This window comes from Sarcophilus harrisii, chromosome 3 (assembly GCF_902635505.1).
Source record: "Sarcophilus harrisii chromosome 3, mSarHar1.11, whole genome shotgun sequence".
Classification (NCBI taxonomy): Eukaryota; Metazoa; Chordata; class Mammalia; order Dasyuromorphia; family Dasyuridae; genus Sarcophilus; species Sarcophilus harrisii.
The window spans coordinates 444657551-444681093 of NC_045428.1; the positions used below are offsets into that span (position 1 = coordinate 444657551).

General features: G+C 33.7%; 1 protein-coding gene across 1 annotated transcript in view; it reads left to right on the forward strand.

Annotated features, from left to right (window-relative positions):
* Positions 1–23543, forward strand: part of MICU2 (mitochondrial calcium uptake 2) — a 165362-nt gene that overhangs the window by 102730 nt on the left and 39089 nt on the right. Inside the window, exons 5-6 of the mRNA XM_031960796.1 lie at positions 15304–15351; positions 17500–17582. Of these exons, the coding sequence (XP_031816656.1) occupies positions 15304–15351; positions 17500–17582 (131 nt within the window). The remainder of the gene's footprint in view (positions 1–15303; positions 15352–17499; positions 17583–23543) is intronic.

The following is a 23543-nucleotide window of genomic DNA, read 5'->3' on the forward strand; positions in this document are numbered from 1 at the left end:
AAGGGTAGAATTTTTTTTTCTTCCTTCATTTATTTATTTATTTATTTGCAAAGTGTATGCATGGGTTTGTTCCAAATTTTTCCCTCCTTACCCCCACCTCCTCCCCTAGCTGGCAGGTAGTCCAATACATGTTAAATATGTTGAAATACATGTTAAATCTAATATATGTATGCATATTTGTATAGTTATCTTACTGCAAAAGAAAAATCAGATCAAGAAAGAAGGAAAAGAAAAATAGAAAGAAAACAAAATGCAAGCAAATAACAACAGAGAGAGTGAGAATGCTATGTTGTGCTCCACAATCTGTTCCCATAGTTCTCTCTCTGGGTGTAGATGGCTCTTCATCACTGAACAAGTAGAACTGGTTTGAATCCTCTTGCTGTTGAAGAGAGCCATGTCCATCAGAATTAATCATTGTATAGTCTTCTTGTTGCCACGTATGATGATCTCCTGGTTCGGCTCATTTCACTTAGCATCAATTCATGTTAAGTCTCTCCAGGCCTCTTTGAAAGTATCCTACTGCTCATTTCTTACAGAATAATAATATTCCATAATGCTCATATATCATAATTTATTCAGCCATTCTCCAATTGATGGGCATCCACTCAGTTTCCAGTTTCTAGCCACTACAAAGAGGGCTGCGTGGGTCCCTTTCCCTCCTTTAAGATCTCTTTGGGATACAAGCCCAGTAGAAACACTGCTGGATCAAAGGGTATGCACAGTTTGATAACTTGTTGAGCATAGTTCCAGACTGCTCATCAGAATGGTTGGATCTGTTCACAATTCCACTAACAATGTATCCGTGTCCTAGTTTTCCCATATCCCCTTCAACATTAATCATTATCTTTTCCTGTCACTTTAGCTAATCTGAGAAGTGTGTAGTGGTATCTCAGAGTTGTCTTAATTTGCAGTCCTCTGATCAATAGTGATTTGGAACACCTTTTCATGTGACTACAAATAGTTTCAATTTCTTCATCTGAAAATTGTTCATATCCTTTGATCATTTATCAATTGGAGAATGGCTTGAACTATTATAAATTTGAGTCAATTATTTATTTTAGAAATGAGGCTTTTATCAAATCCTTTGGATGTAAAAATGTTTTCCCAATTTATTGCTTCCCTTCTAATCTTGTCTGAATTAGTTTTGTTTGTACAGAAACTTTTTAGCTTAGTATAATAAAAAATTATCTATTTTTTGTTCACTTATTAGTTCCAGTTCTCCTTTGGTCACAAATTCCTTGCTTCTCCACAGGTCTGAGAGATAAACTATTTTTCTATAATATCATTCTTTATATCTAGATCATGTACTCATTTTAAACTTATTATCTTGGTATACAGTGTTAGGTGTGGGTCAATGCCTACTTTCTGTTATAGTAGTTTCCAGTTTTCTCAGCAATTTTTGTCAAATAGTGAATTCTTATCCCAAAAGCTGGGGCCTTTGAGTTTTTCCAATACTAAATTGCTATAGTCATTGACTATTTTATTCTGTGAAGCTAACCTATTCTCCTGATCAACTTCTCTATTTCTTAGTTTTGATGCCAGCTGATTTATAATATAGTTTTAGATCTGCTACAGCTAGGCCACTTTCATTTGCTTTTGTCTTCACTAAATTCTTTGAAATTCTTGACCTTTTGTTCTTCCAGATGAATTTTGTTGATATTTTTTCTAGGAAATTATTATTTTCTAGAAAATAGTTTCTTGGGAGTCTGATTGATATAGCACTAAATAAATAGATTAGTTTAGGGAGTATTGTCCTCTTTATTATATTTGCTCACCCTATCCAAGAGCACTTGATATTTTTCTAATTGCTTAAATCTGACTTTATTTGTGTGGAAAGTGTTTTGTAGTTTTGCTCATATAGTTCTTGACTTTCCCTTGGCAGATAGATACCCAAATATTTTATACTATTGACAATTATCTTAAATGTAATTTCTCTTTGTATTTCTTGCTATTGGATTTTGTTAATGACATATAAAAATGCTGATGATATATGTGAATTTATTTTGTATTCTGCAACTTTGCTAAAGTTATGGATTATTTCTAATAGTTTTTTAGTTGATTTTCTAGGGTTCTTTAAATATGCCATCATATCATCTGCAAAGAGTGATAATTTGGTTTCCTCATTATTCACTCTAATTTAAGAAGTAGAATTTAGTTAAAGTGGCAACAGGAATAGGCAAGATGTGTGTATGCATGGGGGGGGGGTGGATGTGAGTATGTGTATGTATATATTTTTAAAGGGGGGGAGCTTAAAAAAGATTTATGGGGGGAAAAAAAGAAAAAGAAATGAGTTGATTTCATCTTAAGAATGTTAAATTCTCTTCAATATCTTCTGCCCCTGGACTCTTCCCTCCCCTGAGGATAGGTGGATACTGGAGAGTTACTCCCAGATCTTTCATCATTTGAGGAGGGTAACCATTACCCATCTAATTGCTTTCCTGGACTTCATAATCTCCAAAAACTCATTACCCAGCAGGATCTCAACTTTGAAACTCATTGAGTTTCACTTTACTGAGGCTTAATCTACTGCTATATTCATATGCGATAGTATGCAGTTAGGGGAAATGTTTGCAGAAAAGAAAATTATGCAGAAGAGGAAAATGTTTGGAATAGTTGTGGAGAATGATTTGGCTAGTCTGTAAAATTAAAGCGTAAGAATTGTTTAGTAGCTGTGGATTGAATTATCCAAATTCTGTAACCTGCTCCCACAAAGTTCTGTGGATATAACAAAAATTTGATGGTAAGGTTATCTCCTAGGGAAAAGGATAAGGTCAGGGAGAAAGTGATTCAAAAGCAATAACCACTAGAAAATTTAATTGATAGACCAGAGAATTAGGGCTGCTTGAAGACAGGTGATCTCATTGTGAGAAGGATGATTTAGAAAAATTAGTGATACGAACTGATGCTGAGTGAAATGAGCAGGACCAGGAGATCATTATATACTTCAACAACAATACTATATGATGACCAGTTCTGATGGACCTGGCCATCCTCAGCAAGGAGATCAAGCAAATCATTTCCAGTACATGTTAAATATATTAAAATATAAATTAGATATACAATAAGTATACATGACCAAACTGCTCCATGTGGAGCAGTAATGAACTGAACCAGCTACGCCCAGAGAAAGAACTCTGGGAGATGACTAAAAACCATTACATTGAACTCCCAATCCCCATATTTATGCCCACCTGCATTTTTTATTTCCTCCACAAGCTAATTGTACAATATTTCAGAGTCTGATTCTTTTAGTACAGCAAAATAACGGTTTGGTCATGTATACTTATTGTGTATCTAATTTATATTTTAATATATTAAACATCTACTGGTCATCCTGCCATCTGGGAGAGGGGGTGGGGAGTAAGAGGTGAAAAATTGGAACAAGAGGTTTGGCAATTGTTAATGCTGTAAAGTTACCCATGCATATAACCTGTAAGTAAAAGGCTATTAAATAATTTTTTAAAAAAAGAAAAGAAAAGAAAAATTAGTGATGCATCAAGATCAAATGATGGGTCACAATAAATTCAAACAAAATATTTGTTAATTTATTCTATATGGCCAAAAGGTGGAATTTCGATGTTTTAAGAGTAATATACCATTGTTATTAGGTAGTTTAGTTTGAAGGCTATGAATAATCTGGGACTGAGATGATAAGGGCCTTTACAGAGTGATTTTAGTAGTAAACAAAAAGGAAGGAATACAAGAGGTTATTTTTTATTGTGGTTGTTTTATTTTTTCTAAAAGTTTCCTGTCATGAAGTGGAGACTCAACCCAGTTGAGAATTTTTACAAAAATAGAATTCTGCTTAAAAAAAAAAAAAATCTGATCTTATGTTATTCAGGTTTCACTGTAATTGGAATGAAAATTTTTTGACATTTTTGACATATTTAAAAATGTATTTTTTTCTGAAAAGTTACCACCTCTTATTTTGAGGGTGAATTAAGAGAATTAAGAGTTTTTTACTTGGTATTAATTTTTTAATCCCTACATTAAACCTTTATTTTTTTCCTGAAGATGTTTAATGCTTATATGAAAGAGGAATAAATCAAATATGCTTTGTCATATTTAATGCCTCGGAGAAAAACTGCTGTAATCTATTTGAATGATCAAAGTATTTCATTCCTTTGCTGCAATGAAAAAAAGCAGAGTGGCTTTCCTCTAATTCTTAGGGGAATGTAGCAACACAAAAAATTGCCACTTTGCTAGATTGCATCGATGACACTGCTAGGCTTTGTGCCAAAAGGACATCTCACCTTAAAAAAATAAAATGTCCTTTCTGCAGGGTGAACTCTTTTCTTTTGAAGGAAAATTCCAGCATGTTCCTTTGAAACACCAACTTAAATAAAAAAACCTGAATAAATATAGAGATGTAGCAGTGACAAAATAACCTCATACAGTCTAAAGATAGGGTTTATATAAACAGTATAATTCAGCAATAATATTCTAAGCATATGCCTTTTGATAAAACTTTAAGACTGAAACTTAGGGCATTTATAAAAAGAGTTATTGAAATATATTTAATATTTTCAGCTTGTAAATTAAATGTCACCCCTTGTTTTTTAGTTGTTATTTTAAAATTATACATCAAAGAAAAGCATTTTTTATAATTTACAACTTAGCAATTTAAGTACAAAAAAATCTGAAAAGAACTCCTGAGAGAGGGATAGCTAAGTAGTGCAGTGAAGAGAGTCCTCACCCTGGAATCAAAAGGACCTGAGTTCAAAATTCAATCTCAGATGTGTGACCCTGGGCAAGTCACTTAATCCCAGTTTCTACCTCCACCCCCCAAAAAAAATTATTGGGAGAAGTTAAATAATTTCTAATTAATTACTATACATTATAAGAAATTTTCCTGCATTGGAATTTTACTACTTTTGACCTGCGAGTGGGAGATAGCCAGAAAAAAACACCCAGAACTAAGAAATGAACTGATTTGTTTGTAGAACAGTTAGGAGGCCAGTGTTACTGAATCAAAGAGTACATGGCTGGGAGTAGGGTGTAAAGAGTGGGTTGTGAAGGACTTGGAATACTAAACAGAGCATTTATTTTTACCCCGAAGGTGATAGGAACCAGGAGTTTATTGAGTAGGGGGGTGTCAGAGTCAGACCTGAACTTTAAGAATCACTTTGGTGTCTGAATGAAGATGCCCACAAGGAGTTTACATTCTATTGGGAAAAATAAACACATGTATACTTGATATGAAATTGTTTGGAGTATGAAGAGGGAAAGAAGGTTACAAAAATTAGGAAAAAAACTGATTTGGAAAATAGTGCTTGGGCTGCTGTCTTGGAAAGAAAAACAACAACTACGGGTTCAGAGAATCAGAAGTGATGAAGGAATACAATCAAAGCATTCCAGAAAGTCACTGAAAAGACACAGAGAGAAGATGAAGTATTGGATTTGAGGAACAATAAGAAGAATAGACTGGCTCTGTTGTGGAATGAATCTTTAAAGAAGATTAGAGTCATATGTAAAGACTAGAATATTAAGGAAGTAAAGAATGCCAAACACAAGAATCTGTTATGATTCTAGAGGTGATTGGGAGCCACTGGAATACATTAAGTTACAGAAGTGACAAAATTAAATCTGTGCTTTTGGGAAATTACTTTGGCAATTGAGTGGAAGAAAGATTGGATTGCAAAGAGAGTGAGTCAAGGAGTTTGATTTTAGAGGCTGAGAAGTGATGAAGGTGGTGATCCTTTGAAAAGAGAGAATAGGACATATGCAAGAGATAATAGAGGGAAGATGGAAGAATAGATAAGAAAATTACAAGCTCTGCAGATTTCCCCCAGAAACAAGACAACCAAAGTAAATATGGAACAGTAAAATTTAACCATGAGTTGAGGCGGAACAGTATTCCTCTTGGGACAACTAGAGAAGATTAAAGAAAAACTCTAGAAGGAAGGTTTGGGTACATATGAAGTATAAACACCTCCAAGCTAGCTTCCCTGAAACAGCAAGTGGTAACCTGGGGCTAGCTGGGTTGGGAGATAGCCTCAGGCCCCAGCCACTGGAATCTTCACTTCCCAGACTATGTGGGAGTCAGGCATCTGAGCAAGGGAAGAATGAGGAGCCCTCTGCTGATAAAGGATGCCAAGCCCAACTGTACTGCCACCGAGCTGTTCTGGGCAAGAAAACTGATGAGTGCAGCAGTGGGACAGGCTGTGGGCACTTAGAAGAGGGCAGAGTTCTTGGTTTCAATTCCAAGCCAGAGAGAAAACTAAAGAAGGACCTGATGCCAAAGGGATCATTCCCCCCCACATCACAGAATTAGAAGTGATTGCAATAACAAGTTCCCATTTAAAAAAAGAAAAAGAACAGGCAAAATAAAAACAACCTAACCATAGAAAATTATTATGGAATGGAGATGGCTGGGGTTTGTCTTCAGAAGAGGATACTGAAAAAATTTTAAAAATCAAGTGAGAGAGATTGAGGAAAAAAATAAGAAAAGGAAAGCAGTGCTAGGAAAAGATAAATATGAAAAGAAAGCCAGTCAACTGGAAAGGAAGATCCAGAATCTTAAGGAAGAAAATGATTAGAACTGGGCAAGGGAAAGCCAGTGAAGTTATGAAAGATCAAGAAATAATAAAATATAAAGAATGAAAAAATAGATGAGAGTATAAAACATCTCATAAGGAAAACAACCAGTTTGGAAAAAAGATCAAGAAGAGAAAATATAAGAATAATTGAACTACCTAAAAGTTATGATAAAAAAAAAAAATCCTGATACATAAGATAAGAATTAGAAGAAAATTTTCCTGAAGCATTAGAAAAAGAGGGTAGAGTAAAACAAGGGGCGTGAGGGGGGATCCTCCAATCACCACTAGAAAAAGATCCTACAAAGAAAACTTATAGAAACATCATACCCATATCTAAATCCCCAGATCAAGGAGAAAATACTACAAACAACTAAGTAAAAACAATTCAAATATGGTAGATCTACAATTAGAATCACACAAGACCTAGCAGTGTGGGAAAGTTGGAAAATGGTGTGGCAGAAAATTAGGCTCACACCTAATATTCTATACCAAGATAAGGTTTAAATGAGTTCATGATTTAGACATAAAGGGTGATCCTATATGCAGATTAGGAGAATAAGGGATTGCCTACCTCTTACCTCTGTGGAGAAGGACATTATGAAATGCAAAATTAATAATTTTGATTATACTCAATTTAAAAGGTTTTGTACAAACAAAATCAATGCAGCCAAGATTATAAGGGAAGCAGAAAACTGGGGGAAATTTTTTTCTATCCAAAGGTTCTGATAAAGGCCTCATTTCTAAAATATATAGAGATTTGACTCACATTTACAAAAATACAAGCTATTCTCCAATTGAGAAATAGTCAAAGGATATGAACAGACAATTTTTACAGAAATTAAAGCCATTTCTAGTCATATGAAAAAATCCTCTAAATCACTATTGATTAGAGAAATGCAAATTAAGATAACTGAGGTATCACTACACACCTCTCAAATTTGCTAAGATGACATAATGATAAATGTTGGAGGAGATATGGGAAAACTGGGACTCTGGTCCATTGTTGGTAGAGTTGTGGACTGATCCAAGTATTCTGGAGAACAATTTAGAACTGTACCCAATGGGTTATCAAACTGTGCAAACCCTTTGATTCAGCAGTGTCTCTACTGGTCCTATATCCCCAAGAGATCATAAAAAAGAAAAAAGGGCCCACATTTGCAAAAATGTTTGTAACCCTTTTTGTAGTGGCAAGGAACTGGAAACTGAGTGGATGCCCATCAGTTGGAGAATGGCTGAATAAGTTATGGTATATGAATGTTATGGAATATTATTGTTCTGTAAGAAATCATCAACAGCATAGTTTCAGAAAGACTTAGAGAGACTTATATGATGCTAAGTAAAGTGAGTAGAACCAAAAGAACATTATATATAGCAACAAGGTTATGTGATGATCAATTCTGATAGACTTGGCTCTTTTCAACATTGAGGTGATTCAGTAGACTTGTGATGGAGAGAGCCATTTGCATCCAGAACAAAAACTATGGGGACTAAATGTAGATCACAAAATAATATTTATATCTCTTTTGTTGTTGTTTGCTTGCCTTTTTTTATCTGATTTTTCTTGTATAGCATGATAAAGGTAAAAATATGTTTAGAAGAATTGCAAATCTTTAACTTATAATGGATTGCTTACTATCTAGGGGAGGGGGAAAGAGAGGGGAAAAAATTTGGAACACAAGCTTTAAAAGGGTAAATGTTGAAAACTACCTTTGCATGTATTTTGAAAATAAAAAGCTAATATTAAAAAAATTTTTTTAAGATTTTGCATTGGCTATATTGAGACCATATATATGTTATTCATATAGTGAAAAACAAAAGAACAGAGGTTATGGTTGAAAATATATCCAGCAAAATTAAGTATGATCATGAAATTTTTAAAAGGGGGGCCTTCAATGAATTGCCAGATTTTCAGTATTTTGTTGCAAAATGACCTGAACTTAATAGAAAATTTGACGCACAAGATCCAAGAGAAATAAAAGGTAAACATCAAATATTGATTACAAGTAAATCAACAAGGACAAAACATTCCACATATGTGGAAATGTAAAATTTATATCTATAATTGGGCAGTTTGAAAGAAAGATTAGGATAGAGCTGAGTATGATGTGATTCTAAGAAATAAAACCATGTAGGAAAAGAAAAAATTTTATACAAATGAGATACAAGAAGAACTGACACAGGAATTAGAAGGGGGAAGAGGATCGCTAGTTCTGGAACCCTGCTCTCATTAGGAATGGGTTAAAAACGGAACAATAATGTATAGACGTTTTTAAAGTCTTCTAAATTCAGAAAGAAATAAGAGACTAGAGGAATAGGCTAGCCAGTCTAAGAGGTGTGTAGTGGTATCTCAGAGTTCTCTTAATTTGCATTTCTCTAATCAATAATGATTTGGAGCACCTTTTCATATCAATTTATAATCTTGCTGGGGCTGTATACAGTGATCTCCTAGTTCTGTTTACTTCACTCGACATCAGTTCATATAAGTCTCTTCAGGTATCTCTGAAATCATCCTTCTGATCATTTTCTATAGAACAATAATGTTCCATAACATTCATATACCATAACTTATTCAGCCATTCACTCAGTTTCCAGTTTCTTGCCACTACAAAAAGGGCTGCCACAAACATTTTTGCACATGTGGGTTCCTTTCCCTCCTTTTAAGATCTCTCTGGGATATAAGCCCAGTAGAAACATTGCTGGGTCAAAAGATATGCACAGTCCTGTGGGTATAGTTCCAAATTGCTCTACAGAATGGTTGGTTCACAACTCTTACCAACAATGTATGTGTCCCATTTTTCCCATATCCCTCCAACATTTGTTATTATTTTTTTCCTGTCATCTTAGTCAATCTGAGAGGTGTCTAGTGATGCCTCAGAGTTGTCTAAATTTGTATTTCTCTGGTCAGTAGTGATTTAGAGCACCTTTTCATATGACTGGACATGGTTTTAATTTCTTCCAGTCATTTCTTATAAAACAGTACTATTCTATCACAGTCATATGCCACAACTTGTTGATCCATTCTTCCATTGATGAGGATCCCCTCAATTTGCTACCTCAAAAAGAGCTGGTATAAAAATGTTCATACATATAAGTCCTTTCCTTTTAATCTCTTTGGAATGCAGACCTAGTAGTAATATTGCTGGGTCAAAGGGTATATATAGTTTAATAGCCCTTTAAGCATAGTTCCAAATGGTTTTTTAGAATAGTTGGACAAATTCATAACTCCATGAACAGTTCATTAGTGTACCTATTTTCCCTCATCTCTTAGATTTGTCATTTCTTTGTTGGTACTCAGAATTGGTTTAATTATATCCCTTTTAATTAGATCTGTTTTTGCTTTTGCTTTTTCTAATGATTGCTACTCCTATCTTTTTGTTTTTTCAGTTGAGCTGAAGCATAATAGATTTTGTTCCAGCACTTTATTTTTAACTATTTCTGTTTCAAGTTTTTCTCTTGTAAACAACATATTATTGTATTCTAGTTCCTAATCCATTCTGCTAACTGCTTACAGTTTTTGAGTGAGCTCATCCCACTCCATATTCATGATCTCACATATACATGATTACTGTGTGTTTCCTTTCATCCCTTTATCTTCTGTGGGTATTTCTCAAACTGATCTTTCTTGAAAGTTTGTTTGCATTTCTAATCATATGAAAAGGTGCTCTAAATCACAATTGATCAGAGAAATGCAAATTAAGATAACTCTGAGATACCACTATGCACCTCTCAGATTGGCTAAGAAAAGATAATGTTGGAGGGGATGTGGGAAAACTGGGACACTGATACATTGTTGGTGGAATTGTGAACTGATTCAATCATTCTAGAGAACATTTGGGAATTGTCCTCAAAAGGTTATCAAATTGTGCATCTAGCTGTGTTACTACTGGGCTTATATCCCAAAGAGATCTTAAAGGAGGGAAAAGGACGCACATATGCAAAAATGTTTGTGGCACCTCTTTTTGTAGTGGCAAAAAACTGGAAACTGAGTGGATGCCCATCAGTTGGAAAATGGCTGAGTAAGTTATTGTTTATGAATGTTACTGAATATTATTGTTCTATAAGAAATGATCAGCAGAATGATTTCAAAAAGGCTTGGAGAGACTTATATGAACTGATGCTGAGTGAAGTGAACAGAACCAGGAAATCATTGTACATAGCAACAACAAGATTATATGATGATCAGTGCTGGTAGACCTGGCTCTTCTCAACAAGGAAATGATTCAGACCAGTTCCAATAATCTTGTGGTGATGAAATAGCCAGAGAAAGGAGTTTAAGAATTGAGTGTGGTTCACAATATAAAATTTTCACTTATTTTGATGTTATTTACTTGAATTTTATTTTATCATTTTTCCCTTTTTGATCTGATTTTTCTTGTGCAGCAAGTAGTTATTTAAATATATATGCTATTTGGATTTACGTATATAATTTTTTTATTATAATAACTTTTTATTGACAGAACCCATGCCAGGGTAATTTTTTTACAACATTATCCCTTGCACTCACTTTTGTTCCGATTTTTCCCTCTCACCTTCCACCCCCTCCCCTAGATGGCAAGCAGTCCTATATATGTTGAATATGTCGTACTATATCCTAGATACAACATATGTGCGCAGAACCAAGCAGTTTTCTTGTTGCACAGGAAGGATTCAGAAGGTAAAAATAACCCGGGAAGAAAAACAAAAATGCAAACAGTTTACATTCATTTCCCAGTGTTTTTTTTCTTTGGGTGCAGCTGTTTCTGTCCATCATTGATCAATTGAAACTGAATTAGGTCTCTTTGTCAAAGAAATCCACTTCCATCAAAGTACATCTTCATACAGTATCGTTGTTGACGTATATAATGATCTCTTGGTTCTGCTCATTTCACTTAACATCAGTTCATGTAAGTCTCTCCAAGCCTCTCTGTATTCATCCTGCTGGTCATTTCTTATACAACAATAATATTCCATAACATTCATATACCACAATTTATCCAACCATTTTCCAATTGATGGGCATCCACTCAGTTTCCAGCTTCTAGCCACTACAAAAGGGCTGCCACAAACATTTTGGCACATACTGGTCCCTTTCCCTTCTTTAGTATCACCTTGGGGTATGATCCCAGTAGAAACACTGCTGGGTCAAAGGGTATGCACAGTTTGATAACTTTTTGGGCATAATTCCAGATTGCTCTCCAGAATGGTTGGATTCGTTCACAACTCCACCAACAATGTATCAGTGTCCCAGTTTCCCACATCCCCTCCAACAATCATCATTATTTTTTCCTGTCATCTTAGCCAATCTGACAGGTGTGTAGTGATATCTCAGAGTTGTCTTAATTTACATTTCTCTGATTAATAATTATTTGGAACACTTTCATATGAGTGGTAATAGTTTCAATTTCATCATCTGAAAATTGTCTGTTCATATACTTTGACCATTTGTCAATTGGAGAATGGCTTGGTTTCTTATAAATTAGAGTCAATTCTCTATTTATTTTGGAAATGAGGCCTTTATCAGAACCTTTAACTGTGAAGATGTTTTCCCAGTTTGTTGCTTCCCTTCTAATCTTGTTTGCATTAGTTTTGTTTGTACAGAAGCTTTTTAATTTGATGTAATCAAAATTTTCTATTTTGTGATCAATAATGGGCTCTAGTTCGTCTTTGGTCACAAATTTCTTCCTCCTCCACAAGTCTGAGAGATAAACTATCCTATGTTCCTCCAATTTATTTATAATATCGTTCTTTATGTCTAAATCATGGACCCATTTTGATCTTATCTTGGTATACTGTGTTAAGTGTGGGTCCATGGGATTTACATATATTTTTACCATGTTTTATATATGGATTTGGGTATATATATTGGATATATATATAATATATATATTATGGATATACTTGATATCTGGGGAGTGGAGAGGGGGGAAAATTGGAAGACAAGATTTTGCAAGGGTCAATGTTGAAAAATTATCCTTGCATATGTTTTGAAAATAAAAAGCTTCAATTAAAAAATTGTTAAGAGTCTGTTTTAACATTACATTGAATTCCCAATCCCTATATTTATGCCCACCTGCATTTTTGATTTCCTTCACAAGCTAATTGTACAATATTTCAGAGTCTGATTCTTTTAGTACAGCAAAATAATGGTTTGGTCATGTATACTTATTGTGTATCTAATTTATATTTTAATATATTTAACATCTACTGGTCATCCTGCCATCTGGGGGAGGGGGTGGGGGGTAAGAGGTAAAAAATTGGAACAAGAGGTTTGGCAATTGTTAATGCTGTAAAGTTACCCATGCATATAACTTGTAAATAAAAGGCTATTAAATAAATAAATTTTTTTTAAAAAAGAGTCTGTTTTACTTCTAACATTTCCTTTATTAATCTGCCTTCTTTTTAATCATCCCAACCTTCCTCTTGTCCCCTTTTCTCCCTACTTTCCTATTAAATAAATTATATTTTGATAAATAACTGAATGTGTGTGTGTGTGTGTGTGTGTGTGTGTGTGTGTGTATTCTTCCTGCTTTGAAGTGATTCCAGTGAGTAACATTCAAGCATTGTTTCTACTACTCATTTTCCTGTCCATTGTAAAAGCTCTTCCTTGCCTGCCTCTGTTACATGAGAAAATCTTCCCTATTCTACCTCTTCATTCCCCCTTCTCTCAGTGTGTCCCTGTTTCTCCCTCTTCATTTTTTTTAAATGATAATCCCAATATAACTTATTCATACCCATGTCCTTTATGCAAACTCCTTTTAGTGCCCTAATAATAATAAAGTTCTTAGGAGTTACATGCATCACCTTCCCATACAGGAATGTTTAACTTTATTGAGTCCCTTATGATTATTCTTTCATGTTTGCCTTTTGATGCTTCTCTTGAATCTTAGGTTTGAATGGCAATTTTTCTATTCTGGTCTTTTCATCAGGAATGCTTAAAATCCCTCTTATTAAATATTCATTATTTCCGCCTAAACATTATATTCAGTTTTGCTGGATAGGAGGTTATTGTTGGCTTTAATCCTAGCTCCTTTGCGTTCTGGAATTCTGGAATATCATATTCTAAATCCTTCCCTCCTTTAATATAGAAGCCACTAAATCTTGCTTGATTCTATTAGAGCTCCATGATATATGAACTGTTTATTTCTGGCTTCTTGAAGTATTTTCTCTTTGATTTTAGAGCTCCAAAATTTGGTTATAGTATTCCTGAGAGTTTTGATTTGGGGATTTTTTTTTTTTTAGGAAGTGATCAATAGATTCCTTTAATTTCTATTTTATTCTCTGGCTCTAAAATATCAAGATAGTTTTGCTTTATAATTTCTTGAAATATGATCTCTAGGCTTTTTCTTTGATCATGGCTCTCAGGTAGTCCAGTAATCAATTCTTAAATTCTTTCTCCTTGATCTGTTTTCCAGGTGAGTTATTTTTCCAGTGAGATATTTTATACTTCTATTTTTTTTATTTTTTAAATTTTGTTTTATTGTTGCTTGATGTCTTGTGGAGTCTTTAACTTTCACTTTCCCAATTCTAATTTTTAAGGAATTATTTTCTTCAGTGAATTTTTGTGCACCTTACCTAATGGTAAGGCCAGTTTTATTTTTTAAGTCATTATTTTATTCAGTATTTCTGTGCCTCTTTTACCAAGTTATTAATTCTTTTTTCATAATTTCTTACATCACTCATATTTCTTTTCCCAATTTTTCTTCTATCACTTATCTCTTTAACTCTTCAAGAAATTCTTGTTGGGCTTGGATCCAATTAGAATTTTTCTTTGAGACTTTTTTTTAAAAAGCTGTTTTCATGTTATTGTCTTCTTCTGAGTTTATATCTTGGTCTTCCCTGCCACCATAATACTTTTTATGGCCAAATTCTTTTGTTGTTTCTTGCTCATTTTTCTAGCCTATTTATTGAATTTTTTGAACTTTATATTAAAGTTGGGCTTTGCTCACCTTGCGTTAGGGTGATACTGTACCAAATTTCAGATTTTATCATGTTTGGGATATAGTTTGGGAGAGTAGAGAGCGGTTTGCATGTTTTTGGTGTTTCCAAGGTTGTATGATTCTGGGAGAGATACAGTCATTGCTCTCCTGGTGTGTGTGCTGTTCTTTACCAAAGAGGTTTAAAGTTCCCCTCCAGCTGAGGGGACCTGCTAGTCCTCTTTGCCTTGGAACTGTGACTAAGGTCCCTGCTCCCTTCCAGTGCTTCTCTTCACTCTTGCACTGTAGCGAATTGAATACTCAATGCTAGCAAGTGTTCCCTGTAATCTTTTTCTGACCAGTTCTCCAACCCCTTCACTGATTCTGACTGAGGTCCCAAAGTTGCTGCTGCTGCTATCTCTACCATGTATACACACTCTGGACAGACCTCCATTCCTGTGTTATAGACTTCTCCTATCTATCTCTTAAGTTTTCTTAAGCCAGAAAAATATTTCACAATTTTTTGTTGTCTCTGCTGCTCCAACAGTTAAGGTTTTATCTTAAAGTTGTTTAGAGCGGAATGTTGGGAGAATTTAGCTAGATGGCTGCTCCTAATCTACCATCTTGGTTCTCCCTCCTATCATATAAAATATTAATGATATAAAATGACTGGTCTGTGATATTAAAGACATTAATCCTGTTCCTCAGCTTTATCATTATAAGTATTCCATCATGCCAAAGTAAAAATGTTTTTAAGGAAAATCATTGAGCTTTTATAATTAGTTTTCCAACTTTATTCTTTTAATTATATGTAATTATTCTATATTTATATCTAATTTTTACATAATATTTTCTGTTGCTTTTTCTTCCAGGAGTGATTTCATATACTGAATATTTATTTTTGCTGACAGTTCTCACTAGTAAGTACACTATAACTTCCTAGGGACACACAAGAACAATGTAGTTTTCTTTGTTTACTAAAAATTGAAAGTATGATATGAAGATATCATCATCAGTAACCAATATTTTTGAGAAAATATTGTCAGTCATTGTTTTAGGCACTAGCAGTGCCTTCCCTTTGAAATTATCTTTACTTTTTCTATTTGTTCTATGTGCATAGTTTTTTTTGTATTTAATCTCCCTGATTAAAATGTGATCTGAGTTCAAGGACATGATTTTTACCTTCATTTATATTTTTGGTACAATATCTAGCATATATATATATATATATATATATATATATACACATATACAGAGAGAGAGAGAGAGAGAGAGAGAGAGAGAGATTTAACATATACTTTTACCATGGTTAACAAATATTGAACTACTAGCCATCTAGGAGAGGAAGTGGGAGAAGGAAAATTGGAACACATTGTTTTGCAAGGATTAATGTCAAGGATTATCCATGCATATGTTTTGAAGACTAAAAAGCTTTAATAAAAATATATATATTTAGCATATAGTAAGCACTAAATAAATGCTTTATACTGTTCTCACAACTAGATGTTTGGACAGAAATTTAAGATTCCATTTATCAAATTCAAATGAGTTCTATGTCAAATTAATGTAATCTTAATGAAGTACAAAGCAGGATTTGAATTGAATCAACCCATTAAATGCCACATGACATGGTTGGTACAGGATTAGATTTGGACTTAAAGGTCTAGAATTTAGGTCTCAACTGTACCACTTATGAATGTTTTATATAAGAAGGCCCTTTTGGGACACAGTGGATAGAGCATTGGCCCTGAAGTCAGGAGCACCTGAGTTCAAATCCAGCCTCAGACACTTAACACTTCCTAGCTGTGTGACCCTGGGCAAATAACTTAATAAATTGCCTCAGCAAAAAATAAATAAATAAAAAGATCCTTTCCTAAGAAAAAGAATGTGATTATACAGATTTATCAATAGAACAGCCAAGGAACAGAGATAATTTGGTAGTTCATTTCTAAGCTTTAAACAGAGTAAAAAGAACAATTTAAATAATCTTGAACTTGTGTGTGTGTGTGTGTTGAATGGAACATCAATAAGTAAAAATTGTTTTTGTGGGTAGAGAGTAAAATGTATTAGCAAGTTTCAAGAGAAAATTTAGCAGACCAAAAGTCAAGATATTAAAGTTCTTTTTTGTGTTTTACCACTCTGTGAATTTTGGCCAAGTTATCTAACTCTGCCTCAGGGTTTCTTTCATTCATTCATTTCCCCTTTCTCCTGACTCCAGACCCTTTCTATTTTATACCCTTATCAAAACTTAATTAACCTTCTATAATTCTCATTTGATAGTGCTGAGTTAATAGTACAGAAAGAAATTTGGTATAAAAGTAAGATGTAAAGGAAATCTCATCTAATTGTTCTTACATAAAAGGTTAAGTAACTAGCATTTGAAACTTAAGGATGAAGAAACAAATCCACTGGATTTCTGAAATATATTTATACATTTGGGGAGAAAGAGACACAGAAGATAAAGGTGAAGGAGAAGAAGAGTCATCAGTTGTGACACAAGCCATGAAAAGATCAACTTTCAAAGAATGTTTAGCTTGAGAAGAAAAATTCTGTCCCTTGAGAGACAGAATGGTATGTTCAATAGACAGCCTTAGACAGGAATTCCTAGGTTCAATCCTCACTTCTCTTACGTACTAGTCATGTCATACAAGGCAAGTTATTTTAATTTCAGTGTTCTAGATTAGTTATGTCAAACTTAAATAGATCTCTGTGGGTTACATATTAACTTAAAAAACCATAAATTTACATTATCTATATTATGTTATATTTTTATATATTTTGTTAAGTATTTTCCAATTACATTTAATTTAGTTTAGGCCTATTTTGGAGTTTTGCATTGACTCCTCTGCTCTGGATAATCCTTTGAGACTATAAATTGTAGAAAACATATTTTAGTAGAGTATTTCCTCATCTGGGACTTCCCTATACTATTGAAATCATAGGTCTACAATCTTTATCCCTTGCTATTATGGTTCAAGTAACTAATTTATGATTTGAAGAATTGTGACTAAAAATAATTCTGACCACATTAAGATTTATAAAAAACATTTTTTCACACATTTTTGCAGAACCCCATACTGGGTTTCATGTTGCTTTTAAGATGCTTGATATAGATGGAGATGAGACTGTTGACAAAAAGGAATTCTTTAAGGTAAGTTGATTTAGATTATTTTAGATTTGCTTATAAGAACTAAAAATAATATTCTGAAGTATTTTTTCATGTTAGTGTTATCATTTTGTCTTTCCACAAAAAAAAATGAAATTGTGCTTTCTGAATAATAAATGTATCAAGAACTATAATTATTAAAAATTAAAGTGGAAGATAGCCTTTGGAAAAGTGATTATCAATTTAAAGAACAATGAATATAGTAAATACAGAGAAGACTCCAGACTCCAGATGCCTGTGTTTCCAAATGCCTGTCTCAAATCAGATGTCTGATATACATTATCTTAAACTAAAAATGTCCAAAACTGAACTCATTCTCCACACCACCACCCCAAATTCTGTTCTCTTCCTAACGTTCATCATCTTCCCACAGTCATCCAAGTTTGTCACACTCTCTCACATCACCCCCATATTTCATCTGTTGCCAAGATTTATCAGTTCTAATTGGGTAACATCTCTCATATACTCTCCTTTCTTTTCTATGACACTGTTTCTGTCGTGGTGTAGATAGTTATCACATAATGCCTGGACTATTGCAGTAGCTGCAAATCTGACCCTTATTCAACCCTGACACAATAAATTCCAGTAATTTTCTATCACCTCAAAGATTCAAACCATTCTTTACTTAAGTCTTTCCTATATTTCCAATCTTCTTACATGTTACTCACACATATTCTCTGTAATCTAATAACACGTCTCGTTGGTATTCCTCCCACAAGACACATTGTCTCTCCTGACTCCTTACATTTTCACTGAATTATCCACATACCTTCCCATCTCTGCTTCCTGGCTTCCCTAGCTTCCACCGTCCTAAAAACCTACCTTCCACAAAATTAATCCTGATCCCTTTCCCTTTCCTGATTCCTATTAATACTAGTACTTTTCCTCTGTTAATTATCTCCTATTTAATCTTACATTGTTGTTTACATGTTGTCTTCATTAGATTGTTAACTTCTTGAAAGCAGAGACTTTTTTTTTTACTTTCTTTCTGTCTTTAATGCTTAGCACAATTCCTGGCATATTGTAGGCATTTAATAAATGCTTGTTGATTGATTAAACTAAGCAACACTGGGAAGACAGTATAAAATTACTACTACAACAATGTAAATGGAAATAAAAACAATAAAATTAAAATTGAGTATTCTTATATGATGATGACCAAGTTTGGCCCAAAAGAAATATGACATTATATTTATGAGTAGGAGTCTGTGGGTATGGAAGATTATATTAACATATTAACATCAGACTTTTTCAGTCAGTTGTATTATTTTGCTGCATTGTTTTCTGCCTCCTTTTCTAAAGGATGGCTCTCTAGGAGCCAGGAGAGGAAGTGTATTAGACAATGTAGGCGATTTAAAAATAGACATCAATAATTTTAAATAGACAGGAGCCAAACAAAAATAATTAAGCATTTTTAGAAGTGAATTTTCATAAGTTTAAGAAGATAATTTAATGGGCTTCACAACTACCTGAAAGTACATAAAAAATTTGTCCAAATTATTATCGGACCATTTTTAAGAATTCACAAAGGAATGGCAAAGTACTTAAAAATAAGAAAAGATCCAGTGTAGTACCTAATCTTAGTTTTAAAGGAAAATAAGGTAAATACCAAGGTAGAATACCAAGAAGAATATTAGTTGGCAAATGTCTAGAAGACTATCTATAATTAGTTGATAAATGACAGTTTGGCAAAGATCAAGTATTACCAAATAAGTTTGTTCTTTTTTTGTGTAAAAGTAAAAGGGTTTTGTAAATTGAGAGAAAAGTAATATGCATTTTTTTCACAATTACAGAAAATTTTTTTTGCTATATTCATCAATATGCTTACCTCAGTACTTGAGGGATCTGTGATTTTACTAATGTGGAAGCACTTTTGATGTACACAGAGCCCAGTTATTTACTGTCTCTATGAGTTTCTGCAGCCAAAAGATTTGTACCCATAGAGCCAATGTTCTGTTGATGAACATTTCCAGGCCTAAGCATGTCTTCAAATGACAGAATCCATCCTCCAGCTTTTTACTTTGAAGCTTTTCCAGGTTACTACAGTCTGCTAGAGCCTGTACTATACAGGGATAGCTTAAAAATACTAATATACACAATTTAAAAGTGTGTGAATAGAGGAGGGGACTGCCTGCAATGTGCTAGAGAAAAGGCCTAACCTTGTTTTTGTTTAAAAAATAATAATAATTACTAAACTATAAATTGATAGAATGCTATAAATTTAGTTTACTTAAATTTTATCAAAAAATTTGCTAAAGTATCTCATACTGGTTTTGTAGGAAATATAATGAAATAGGAACTAAATAATAATAGAATTAAATAGATGTGGAACTGGTTGAATGGTCAGATTCAGAATAGTCATTAAAGGCTCTATGTCTGCTTGTAAGAATATCCCTAGTGGATTGCCCCTACTATCTATAATTGGCCTGATATTGTTTAGTAATTTTTTCCAGTGATTATCTTCTTTTTTGTCTATATATTTTAAATTTAATTTTTGATAACTTTTGTTTTTATACAACCTTTATTTTCAAATATATCCCTCCCTTATCCCTTTTCAGGAGTCATCCTTTATAACACATAAAAAAGAAAGAAAGGGAGGAAGGGGAAGTAGGTGTAACATACCAACAGACATCAACTAAATCAAACAAATCGGTTTATGCAGGATTCCATTTCCATAACACTTATCTCTGCGAAGAGGGGAAAGAGGTTTTATTTTCTGTTTTTATTCTTTCAATCAACTTGTGTTCCTGGTTATTTTACTTTGTATCAGTTCTATGTATTCTTCATATTCATTGTTATTGTTTTTTACAATGTAGAATATTCTATTACATTTATAGACCACAATTTATTTAACCATTCCCCAATGAGTAGACATCAACTTTGTTCTTTGCTATTGCCAAAAGTGCTGTTATAAATATTTTGCTTTATATGAGATCTTTCTATATTTTATCTCCTGGGAGCATATAACATCAAAAGATGTGAATATTTTGGTGATTTTCTTAGTATAATTCCAGTTTGCTTTCTACAATAGTTAGCCCATAGCTCCATCAGTAATGAATTAATAGCCTGTCTTTCTATGATGGCTCCACAATATTGACTTCTTTTATTTTTTCTTCTTCACCAGTTTGCTAGATAAGAAGTGAGACCTCAGAGTTATTTTGATTTACATTTCTCTTTATTTTAAATATCTGTGGCAGTCTTTCATGTAATTATTAATAATTTGCAGTTCTGAGAATTATTTGTTCATCTTCTTTGATAGTTTTATCTATGGTAAATAGCTTTCAATCTTATCTAATTTTTCTTACAATCAATCAATTAATAAACACTTATTAAGTGTCTATGATGTGCCAAGCAGTATGCTAAATGCTAGAGATACAAAAGGAGGCAAAAAGTAATTTCTACCCTGAAACAGCTCAAATTAATGGAGAAGACAACATGCAAACAAATATATAAAAACAAGCTATATGCAGGATAAATGAGAAATAATTAACATAAGGCAGACAGTAGAATTAAGAAGGATTAGGAAAGGCTCTCTGTAAAGGATGGGATTTTATTTGAGAATTAAAGAACACCAAGAAAGTCAGTAAATAGAGCTAAAGAAGAAGAGCATGCCAGGTATGGAAGAGAGAAAATGCCCAGAGTCAGGAGATGGAATGACTTGTTAGTAGAATAGCAAGAAAGCCAGTATCACTGGATTAAAAAGTACCTGGTAGGGAGAAAGGTATAATAGGACTGAAAAAGAAGGAGGGTACTATGTAGTAAAGAGCTTTGAATCTTAAGCAGAGTATTTAGTATTTGATCCTGGAGGCAAGAGGGAGCTAGTGGAGTTTAAGTAGGGAGGATGACATAATCTCTTTAGGAAAATCTGTCTAAATGGATATGGATTGGAGTGGTGAGAGACTGAGGTTGTCATAGCCACTGGCAGGCTAATGCAGAAGTTCAGGTATAAGGAGATGAGAGCAGCAGTGTCAGAGGAAAGAAGGGGTCACATTTCACGAGATGGTGCAAAGGCTTGAATATTCTCAGGTGGTAATGTCACATCATACTCAGCTCTACCTCAGCCTTCTTTTTGGATTACTAGAAATAATCTGAGACATGTGATTTACATTTCCACATATAAAACCTAAACAATTTGCCCTTATTGAATCCCTTGAAATTAGTCTTTGATGTTGGCTCATATATGTCACATTTTCTACTGAGTTCAGGTTTGTTTGCAACAAAGTTCTGAAAATCTGACAATTCATTGAATGTCCATTTTTTTCATTCAGTGTTATACTTAATTTGCTGGATATAATTTTTTGGCCACAATTGTCAATATGTAATATTGATAGTAATATAATAATAATGATTGTCAATATATAATATTCCATGACATGTGGTCTGTTATTGTAGTTACTAATAGGTCTTATATGACTCTAATTGTAGCTCCAACATATTTGAATTGAATTTTTTATTGTTATCATAACTTTTAAATTTTTTTCTTTTATCTGGGGCTTTCAAAATATAGCAGTGATGTTCTTGTTTCCTGGTAGGATCTCATTCAGGTAGTGACTGGTGGATTTTTTCTATTTCTACTTTCCTTTTGTTCTATCACTTCAGGACAATTTTCTTTAATTATTTCTTGCATTATTATATAAAGATTCTTTTTTTGATCATAGCTTCCAGGTAGTCTAGTTATTCTTATGTTTTCTCCTTTTGGTCTTTTCTCCAGATCAGTTGTTTTTCTTATGAGATGACTCGCATTCACTTCTATTTTTTCATTCTTTATATTTTGTTTTATTATTACTTGGTCTCTTATAATTTCATTGGCTTCCCCTTTCCTAATTCTAATTTTCAAAGAGTCATTTTCTTCCTTAAGACTCTGGATCTCACTTTTTTGCAATGGGTTTGCCACCAGAACACAAGTGTTGTGAAAATCATCGCTAAACTGCTACAAAAATGAGCAAGGAAAAGACTTACATTAACATTGTCATCATTGGACACATCAACTCTGGCAAGTCTACCACTCCTCATCACCTCATCTACAAATGTGGTGGGATTGATAACAGAACCATTGAGAAGTTCAAGGAATAGGATTCTGAGATGGGAAAGGGCTCCTTCACATATGCCTGGGTCTTGGAGAAACTGAAGGCTGAACATGAGTGTGGTATCACTATTGATAACTTCCCTGGAAATTCTCCTGGAAGATGAAGATGAAGAAGAAGTAATGTGGCTGATGAGAGCCAATAATGACCCACTTATGGAAGCTGCTGATTTTACTCCACAGGCCATTATCCTGAACCATCCAGGCCAAATCAGTGGTGGATATGCATCTATTCTGGATTGTCACACTGCTCACATTGCTTGCAAATTTGCTTAATTAAAGGAGAAAACTGATCATTCTGGTAAGAAGCTGGAAGATGGCCCTACATTCCTGAAATCTGGTGATGCTGCCATCATGGTTCCAGGCAAGCGCATGGGTGTAGAGCTTCTTTGATTATTCTCCTCTGGGTCATATTGCTATTCATGATATGAGGGACATTTTTGAAGTTGGTGTCATCAAAGTAGTTGACAAGAAGGCTGCTGGAGCTGGCAAGGTTACAAAGTCTTCTCAGAAGGCTAAATGAATCTTCTATACAACACCTGCTACCCAAGTCTTAATCAGTGGTAGAAGAACTGTCTCAGAACTGTTTGTCTCAATTGGCCATTTAAGTTTAATAGTAAAAGACTGATTAATGATTACAATGCATCCTAAAAGCTTCAGGAGGATTTTGTGGACCATTTGTTTTCTGGCAGTTTTAAGTTACTAGTTCTTTAAATCAGTACTTTTTAAATGGAAACAACTTGATCAAAAATCTGTCACAGAATTTTGAAACCATTAAAACAGTTTAATGCAAGGGGAAAAAAGACTCTGGATTTCTTTTTCTACTTGGTGACTATTTTTATAATCTTTTTTTCTGGAGTTGT